At 37.0% G+C, this 9,876-nt stretch overlaps 1 protein-coding gene across 5 annotated transcripts; it reads left to right on the top strand.

Moving 5' to 3' along the window:
• The first annotated feature begins 2,522 nt into the window (after positions 1 to 2,522).
• On the top strand, positions 2,523 to 7,790 carry LOC103341851 (SKP1-interacting partner 15). Of its 5 annotated transcripts, none has more exons than XM_008245406.3 (2): positions 2,523 to 3,829; positions 7,366 to 7,790. In XM_008245406.3, the coding sequence occupies exon 1, from the start codon at positions 2,703 to 2,705 to the stop codon at positions 3,786 to 3,788; it is 1,086 nt and encodes a 361-aa protein (XP_008243628.1). In that variant the 5' UTR covers positions 2,523 to 2,702; the 3' UTR covers positions 3,789 to 3,829; positions 7,366 to 7,790. The 5 variants fall into 5 exon arrangements, with proteins under 5 accessions (XP_008243628.1, XP_088911549.1, XP_088911551.1 ...); XM_089055423.1 differs by lacking the exon at positions 7,366 to 7,790 and adding an exon at positions 5,272 to 5,675; XM_089055425.1 differs by lacking the exon at positions 7,366 to 7,790 and adding an exon at positions 5,163 to 5,675.
• Positions 7,791 to 9,876: the final 2,086 nt, after the last annotated feature.

Below are 9,876 nucleotides of genomic sequence, written 5' to 3'. Positions count from 1 at the left end.
AGGTGATTTTCTTTTAAGGCCCGAGTCTATTTGTCTGGTTTGGGCTAGGCCTTTCCGGATCTTGGGTTTCCTCTTGTTGGGCTAGGCGTGCTAATTTAGGCCCAAACAGTTGTCACATAAGGAAGAAATGAGCAGCTGTAGAAGGAATCAAACTCAAAGGGAAAGAAAAATGAGATGAGCGGCTCTAAAATGTCTTTGACTAAAGGAGAGAGCAATTGTTTTTGTTTTACCTACAGCAACAAGTTAATCGGTAACCAGTAAGCAACGGTGTGGATTACTTCACATGCCCAAACTACTCATCCGATGGTCATAAGAAGTGGTGCATTCATGCGCCATCAGCGCACCGTAGAATTTTCCTAATGGTGTGTCAAAATGTGTGTCTTCCAATCTGACCCATATATATATATATATATATATAAGGTGTTTTAATATAATTTCATTTATGATAGTGGCATATATTGTAATTTCCTTAAAAATTATGCACATACTTATTTGGCGAGAATGGAATGCAATTGAAAAGGGAGAGCATGTGGACTACATCCATTACATCTTGATGAAAATGGACCTATATCAAAGAAGCCCTAAAAAAAATTGTTTATGTTGTGCTGCGAGAATAATTAGCTGTGAAATAAAATAGTTAAGTGTTTGGTAAATTGTATTTGGAAAAGTACATGATGATTAGCTGTGAAATACAAGTAATGTGTATGTGTATAATTAGGGGTGGCATTTTAAACTGAAAAACTGAAAAACCACAAAAACCAACCGACAATTTACCACAATGAAACCGCAATCGCGATAAGCGAACCACATTTGCGGTATTAAGAACCGAACCGCACTTGCGGTTGCGGTATTTGATTTTCAAAACTTGCGGTTACCGCAAACCGCAAAGTATAGCCGCACGGATGATGAGGTTGAATTCTACAAGGAAATTAAACATATGACAACTTGTAAGTAATTAGTTTATTTATGCTAATGTTATTTATGCTTCTTCTTATAATAAAATGTACTAAACTATGTTGTTTTATTTGTAAATAACATTGGTGCTCAAACAACACAACGAGGTTCTTCAAATCCACTCACCACCAACACTTGAGTTTGTAATTTTAGTTTGTAACATTGGTGCATTGCATTTTCCTTTTAGTTTATAACTTTAATTAACTTTGAATTGGATTTTTCTTTTGGTTGTAACTTTAATTCATTTTGCTTTGCATTTTCCTTTTGGTTTATAACTTTAAAGGATTTGGAATTGGAATGTTGGAATTGTAAATTTAATTTTCTTAGGTTGTGAATGCTTGAGAAGTTGAGGAGATTGTGAATTTATATATGTTTGAGAAATTGAGGTTGTGTATTTATTTATTTAGGTTGTGAATTTATATTTTTGTGAATGCTTGAGAACTTGCGGTTTTAAACCGCTAATTCACGGTGAATCGACCGCATTTTAAGCTTTACTCGCAAAACGCGGTCGGTTTGCGGTTTCAAAATCACCAAACTACAAATAGTCGGTCGGTTTGCGGTTTGAGTAAAATTTCTTCCGAACCGCAACCACCCCTATGTATAATGATTGAAAAGTACATGATACTGAAATATTGATATTTATTGTAAATTCAAAACCATCACTATATCTCTCTCTAATATTGTTAGAGCATCCACAATGGGCCCCCTAAATCCCATCTTTAGACAAATTTTAGGAAGGAGTTGAAAAAATACAATTCCAACCATGCTCCCTATCCGCCTCCTAAAATAGGGAGACTTCTTGGACTGAGGGGTTTACCTCGGTGGTGAGGTCCTCCCTTCCCTCCCTTGGTTACCCGTTCAATCCTGTGATAAGTGCCCCTTCCCAAAGGCAATGTATCTATCACTAATTCTTTTAAAAACAAAATTGAGGAGAGAAAAAGAACTCTTAGTGGCCTCCTATAATTTAATATTGCTTTATTTTATAAGTATTTTAAACCTTTAATTAATGCTAACTTTTTTTTTTATATAGAGATGAACGAATTAAAAAAGAGTTATTGCATTTATTACTCCATAAATTAGAGAGTATGATTGGAGTTTAAAAAAAATTATAGAGAGCTTTTAAAATAGTTTTCATATATTTTTAGCCAAATTTTAACTAAAAAATAGAGAACATTGCTCTTAATTCATACACAATGCCAAATTTTGGATCATACTCTTTCAACAAAATAAATGTTATTAAAGATCCTTTCAATAGCATTTAAGAACAAAAAATTGGTATTTAATTAATGCCATAAAATATAGAAGTTGTAGTACCGTGGTTTCATTTCATGCCAAGATTGATTGGCAATGAACTAGCCTATCCCTTATGTGAGGTTTTTTCTTCTATGAACCCAAAAGTTCTCTTAAAAAAACATAAATTGGTTTTGATTTCATTATAATTGGTCATCTCTTGCTTTATTGGTATGCAAAATATTGCCTTATGGACTTTATAAAACTAATTTCAATTTCAATTTTTGTATTTACTTAATAGGGAAAGTAATCAATAGAAAGAACAGGAGGAGACTCGAAATGAAACTCGGCTGTTAGCTCAAAGAAAGAAGACACTTGAGACGACTCCTGAGACGACCAAAACGTCTCTCCTCTCCCGCATAGCCCACAACTCTCTCTCTCTCTCTCTCTCTCTCTCTCTCTCTTCGGTCTGTGCTCTTTTCTCCTGATCCAATACTCCGCCGTTCCACCGCATAGCCATGGACGCTCTCCCGCAAGACACGCTCCACCAGATCTTCTCCAGCCTTCCCCTCCGTCAGGTCATGATCTGCCGCTCACTCTCCAAGTTCTTCAACCACCTCCTGACCTCACCATCCTTCATACAGCTCATCTCCACCCAATCGCCTCCCCTCAACCTCTTAGCCCTCCGCCCTCCCCACCACCACCACCACCGCCACGTATCCTCCCCTCCCTGCCTCCACGTGTTCGACCCCGACGACAACCAATGGCTCAGATTCAACCTAGATTTTCTTCCCTTCCGCTCCCCCCACCCCGTCGCCTCCTCCCTCGGCTTCGTCTACCTCTGGGGCGAATCGCCCGACTCGCCCGAGTCCACCAAGTCACTCGTCGTCTGCAACCCTCTGACTCGCCAGTTCCGAGTCCTGCCCCAGCTCGGGTCTGCTTGGTCGCGCCACGGCTCGGTCCTCGTTGACTCCGAAACTCGAGTCATGGTCCTTACCGAGCTCGCCGCTCTCTACTTCTCCGGTTCAAACCAGTGGCTAAAGTTCTCATCTAACCTCCCATCGAAACCCAGAAGCCCAATTTTGGTCTTTGACTCGGTTTACGCTCTCTGCGATGTGGGTTCGCCTTGGAGGAGTCAATGGAAGCTCTTTCATTGCACAATTTCAAAACTGAAGACCTCCCAGACGTGGACTCGGCTCGAAAAGCACGAGTGGGGGGACGTTTTTGACATCTTGAAACGACCCCGTTTGGTTCGCGGAAACGGGAACAAGGTTTTGATGGTTGGTGGGTTGAAATCGTCTTTCTCGCTGAATGCTTCGTGCTCGACGATTTTGATACTGAGGCTGGACTTGGATAGCTTGGAGTGGGACGAGGCGGGCCGAATGCCGGTGGACATGTTCAGGTGTTTTCAAGAGTCGAGCAAGTTCAAGGTGTTTGGTAGCGGTGATAGGGTTTGTTTTTCGGCCAAGAGAGTTGGGAAGTTGGCTTTGTGGGACCATTGTTCGGGGAAAGGCGAGTGGCGGTGGATTGATGGTGTGCCTGGAAGCGGCGATGGGCTTTGCCGGGGGTTTGTTTTCGAGGCCAGGCTCACTGCATTGCTTTGATCGGGTTCAGCAAAGTTTTAAGCTTTCGATGCCAACTAGAGGTTGGTATTCATAAAAAAAAAAAAAAAACCCCCAAATGTTGTTGTATTGCCTTGAATTTGATAACCTGTTGTGTTAGTTGAATCTCTTAACAAATCAATATAATTTTTATTTCTCAACATTTGTTGCCTTGGAATTTTTGTTGCTGTATGTAACCGGCTTAGCCTGAATTGCATGGTGGATTTACAGAACAGCCAAAAGGAGAAGAATTAAACCCCGTTGCTGCAACACTTTTTTGGTTTTTTGGTATTGTTGGCGTTTGTGTGTCTATGAAAGTTTAAGACCAATGTAGCTGGCAAAGGATTATATATAAATAGGGGTGAAGTTTGTCTCAATGTTGTGAGAGTATAAAACTAAAAACATTGCAAGTTTCTGGGCTTGTGGTAGTGTTTATACTGACACTTTGATCAGAAACTTTGACCATTTTGTACACAGATGAAAGCATGTTGGTAACTTTTCTTATACCATCTCTACGACATCATTTGATGATTTTCTATGACTTAAATACTGCACTGGTGTTATTGATCTCTTATTGCTGGTTTGGCAGTAAATTCTTGTACTTATGTGCCTATGTAGTTTGCTTCTCTGCTTTTACCAATTTGTACTACAAAGAGCTTTGTGACTGATCTATTTGTAGCGTTTTTTTTCTTGATCCGACATCTGCTCCTTGAGATGCATGATTGATTTCTTTTTTCGAAAGCTTTTATTCAAATCCATAAGGTTGAATTAATTAATTTTGCTAATTGATCAAAATTCTGGACTGGACTTTCAATTTAGTGGCTTGACAAGTCACTTTGAATATGCATTTTCTATGACTCAATTTAGTTGCCTACACACCCCATGTATGGGTCCAATGACTCTTTAGTGTGATAGGTCTAGTCATCAGAATCAAAGCTTGGAACTGAATTCTTAACCTAATCTTGTTTGGTCGTGTCAAAATTGGAAATTTGTGGGTGATGTGTGGTAGGAAGTGTAGCCCTTTTGCTGATTCCAAAATAGGTGTATAAATCTGGTTTAAATAGATTTCAAAGCTAGTTGGAAGCTTTGTTTTCATTGAATAACATGTCATTGAGTGCTGCTGCATGTAGGCATTTGTAATTCATGATTCATATGGTATGTTCTTATTCATGTTCCTTACCAGGTTGCTTGCTCAGTTTTCTAGCAATAATGTTTACATATGTAGCCACCTTGGTATTTAGCAAGGTTATATATAGGGATGATATTCAAATGATTTGGTTTTTTATATATAGCTGAAATTTATGATTTTGGTAAATGAAATCATAGAAATATCAGGCTTGGTGCTTGTGTCGTGATCATCCATTAATTCTTTTGTAGGAAGCTGCAGGGTTATTCTCTTAAGTCAGATTGGTTATGTGCTAGTTAGATGTAGGGTATTTAAGCAACACCTAAGAACCCAAATGCTAATTGAAACTAGCATTTTCAGAGTTTATGTAGGACAATTGTGAGAGAAAAGAAGAGGAGAGATCCGGAATCACTCTGGTCATTGGCATCACACAAGGCGTATTGCAATCAGATGTTAGAACAATTCCCACATCGCATCGGCCTTCAGCATCACAGTGAAGGTGTCCTCGACTCATCCAAGCCAACTCATGGTTCGCACAAGTGCAGGAACTTTAATTTCTTGCACTATTAACTTTTTCAAAGCGTACAAAGTAACCCTTTCTATGGAGAGGGGATATATATTTTAGGGATAAATTTATTTCAAACGTAAACCATAATGGTGCGTAAAAACTGGGATGGGGCTTCTGCTTAAAAGCTTGTATAAGAGCATTCTATTGCGTTCCAAACCTCATGACACAGCTTAAATGGTGAGATTACTTGGCCAAATTTGATCGTCTATGTTTGAAACTTTACATGTATGAAACCAAAGCGACCAAGGTAAAAATTATGAGCAAACCAAAGCTCGCCTCAAAATGAGGTTGCATCAACTAGAATGCTAAAAATAAATTATGTGGAAGCTAATCATAAGATAGAGTTGAATAGTTAGCTAAAAACAAAAAAGATAGAACGCTGTAGCAGAGTCTTAATGATCCTTATATCCCATAACCTATATTTCCATAAAACTTGAGAATATATTAAATTTCATAGCATGCATCTTTTTGGTTCTGTCCAGAAAATGCAAAATAAGAGAGAAGATAGAAAGAAAAGATTCTGGATCACAAAATTGCATTTTTTATTTTTTATTATTGGTATTTTTTTTTAATTTTTTATACAAAGGCGATAGTGTTGTATTTATGAGTAGGGATGAAACAAGTACAAAAACCGGGCTATGTCCTAGACCTACAGGATTAGGCGATCACAGATTGTAGTTTCACATCAATTTATCAGAGAACATCAATTTGTGATCACAGATTGCATTTCTCTGATAAATTGATGTGAAGCTATTGCTGGTTCAATTAATATTTAATCCATGTCTTAGGAATCTATTTCTAGTGGTACAAGGTACAGTTTATATTGAGTGCTTCATGTTTTTCAAAGTTAATGACCAGATTTATCTTTTGTGTGTTATTCATTGTCTCATTCCTTGTTGTAAAGGTTATTTTGGATGCTTTCTGTTGCCTTCTTAAATTAAACTTGCGTTTTTATAGAAGACACTTCTGGATTTTAATGTTTCTTTGGCACTTCGTAACTCTGGTAGAGAGTTCTTCCAGTCTGTCATTAAAAAAACGGAAAGAGAATGTTCATGACTTACCCCTTTGTAGGTAATTAGTCTAATAATATTGACAAATGTGACATTCTTGTTGAATTTAGGACTCATTCTGTTCCATGTATTCCTCCTTATTGAAAGAATTCTGGAGAGAGCATGTATTTTTCATCTTTCAATTGAAAGGTAGTCATCCTTGTAATTTACTTTTTCAGTGAATAAGCACAGTTCCTTAGTCAGGACCGGCTCCCTTCGTAAGTGGCAGAGTGGCCTTGAGGGTGTTGCATGATTTGAGAACTCATATCCTATTGCAGTTGGATGGGCTACAATTCTGAAATGATTTTCACAGCCACTTGAAACAGCATTTGCATAATAGGGTTTCCAGTGAAACAGCTGTAGCCTGTTAGGTTTGGACTGTGATGTCTTAGATTCAGCAGTTTGAACTTTGAAGGGTAGAAGCTTTGTGGGTCAAACATCATCACAATTTGCATGTTTTTCAGATCCTAGATGTCAGCTCTCACCAAATTACCCAATATTATGTGTGTTTCTCATGCCTAGTAGTGGTCCAAAATCTGCAAATCAACATCATGGTATTATCTGTCTATTAGAAAATCAATTTGGGTATGTGCATTTTGAATCTGTTTGGAGGAAGGAAAAAAAGAAAGAAAGCAAAAGCAGAAATCAACTGGATGGTGATACAGATGTTTGGTAGTGTTTAATTTTTTTTTTACCATTTGTTTCTTCTTTACATGTTAAAGAACTACTATGATGTCCTCCAGTTAAAATATAAGATTGAATTTTATTTTCAGGATGCCATTTAGATTTAGCTTGCAATGAAGAATGCTTTAACTTTATTATTGCAATCTTCAACAGGTAGGTAAAGACATTGATGGGCATTGACTTTTGTGAAATTATTAAAGAAGGTAATGAAGATATTAATATTGTGATTCTTGGTGCACAAAGGAGGATTTATAGTGTGATTCTTCTTGGTGCACAAAATCTCCAATAAAATACAAGCTGGATCAACCTTGATGTGGATGATTTTGGACATGCCATTTGAAAAAGTGATGCTCAAGTCAGACATGCCATTTCTCTTTTTCCACCTTTAGCTCCAGTTTCTGATTCTGAAAGCATTTCCTTTTCTTCTTTTGGATTATAAATTATGATTAATATATAATTGATAATATCAATGTCATCTGAAAGACGTGGAGCTATAGCTCATGCTCTGGACCCAGTTCCCCTCAGTATAGGTTTATAGAAAATTTGGATAGGACCCATTGTTTACCAAACACACCAACATGTCGAGGATGAGCCCATCTTTTTGGGTCAATAGACCCCAGGCATTCTTAAGAAGGATGGGTTATCTTGTCCACCCCATTATTAGTTTGGAACTAGTGAGAAATTTGACGATGCCACCGCCGGTTGGTTGGGTTGTCTCCTATCTGTGTTTCCTCTAGTCTTTGTATTTGTATGCTCTATTTTTCTGGTTGCAGTTGTCCCTTACCTGTGAATGTTATTAATGTTCAATTTAAAGTTACAATTATGTGTGTGCTGTGAATGTTGCATATTCTATCAAGTGAAATGGGTGACCTTATCTGACAAGGAAAGAAGGAAAAAAAAGGTGAACTTCTCATCTGAGAGCCATTTTGCTGAACACTTTTTAAATCTCCACTCCTGACAACAATTTGAGGCGTGAGGTTTTCGGTGGTGTGATTGTTGCACAAATATATTTACATAAAGATTTTAGTTAGCGTCAATCGCTTACGCATGCATGCTTAAATAAATACGAGATGAAACCTTTTTATGGTTAACTGTTAAATCACTAATCCTAACAACCATTTGAGGTGTTTAAGCGCCATGATCTTTACACAATTATAGTTACAAAAATTTAGTAATACTTTTCTTCACTATTTGATGTGGGGTTTTCAATTGTCCATATATTTGATGTCTCATTAACTACCACACGGTCGGGTCAGGCCCCGAGCTGAAGTGGGAGTGTAAACTCTGGCGGACACTGGAGCGGTCAGTGTTGATGTGTCCCTCGGTCTGCTCAGGGCACTCCACATGTCCTGCCCTTTGTTTTGGGCATCTCATTAATACACACATTTTTCTTGGTAAATCTCATATAGACTTTATCCTTGGTAGTGTTTTTGTTCCTTGTGTTTAATTTTTTTTACCATTTGTTTCTTGTTTACATGTTAAAGAACTACTATGATGCCCTCCATTTTAAATATAAAGATTGAATTTTATTTTCAGGATGCCATTTAGTTCAGTATGGTTGCAACTTGCAATGAAGAATGCTTTAACTTTATTATGGGCAATCTTCAATTGACCTTTGTGAAATTATTAAAGGAAATGGAGATTAATATTGTGATTCTTCTTGGTGCACAAAATTTCCAATAAAATACAAGCTTTTTCTTTTCTTTTCTTTTCTTTTTTTGGGTCTGAAACAGCAGAAAAGTTTGTATAAAATGAGGATTTTTGTTACCTTCAACCAATTATAAACTTCCACGTGGAAAAATTAGACGTAGCATGCTTTAATTGGCCAAAAATAACAAAGTATTGCTATCTCCATTTTACACAAGTGTTTCTCATCAAACAACCTTAATTTGGATGATTTTGATCATGCCATTTGGTTAAGTGATGTTGAAGTCAGAGATGTCATTTCTCCTTTTCCACCATTAGCTACAGTTTCTGATTCTGAAAGCATTTACTTTTGGATTATAAATTATGATTAATATATACGAAATTGATAAATAAAAGATCACTGTCATATGAAAGACACAGACCTAGCAAGAATTCTATAGTGAGGGCTTTATATATGGCCTTTAGGTGAGATCTTATTTCTTAATCATTGGATAAAATTGATTAAATGTTGAATCAAATTAGTTAGCATGATCCAATAATTAAGAGATAGACCTCACATAAGGAGTATATATAATACCCTCACTATAAAATGACTCATGGACCTATAGCAGCTCTGGACCAGTTCTCCCATTATAGATATAGAAAATCAAAATAGGACCCATTGTTTACCAAACACACCATCACTATTCTCCTTGGTTTAGTGAACCTAACAATTGACCAATTAAAATAATCCAATGCCAATTTAAATTTACAATTATGTGTGTGCTATGAATGTTGCATATTCTATCAAATTAAACAGGTGACCTTATTTGATAAATTTAAAAAAGAAGAAAAAGGTGAACTTCTCATCCAAGAGCTATTTTGCTGAACACTTTTAAGGTATTAAATGTCCAATCCTAACAACAATTTGAGGTGTCAGGTTTTGGGTGGTATGATTGTTACAGAAATATATTTACATAAAGATTTTTGTTAATGTCAATTACTTACGCATGCATATGTAAATTATTACGAGACAAA

Source organism: Prunus mume, linkage group LG6 (genome assembly GCF_029339155.1).
Source record: "Prunus mume cultivar Tortuosa linkage group LG6, ASM2933915v1, whole genome shotgun sequence".
Taxonomy (NCBI): Eukaryota; Viridiplantae; Streptophyta; class Magnoliopsida; order Rosales; family Rosaceae; genus Prunus; species Prunus mume.
This window is presented reverse-complemented; position numbering and strand designations above follow the sequence as displayed.

Coding starts and splice junctions, on each gene's coding strand:
- LOC103341851 (XM_008245406.3), top strand. CDS start 2,703: ATGGACGCTCTCCCGCAAGACACGCTCCACCAGATCTTCTCCAGCCTT.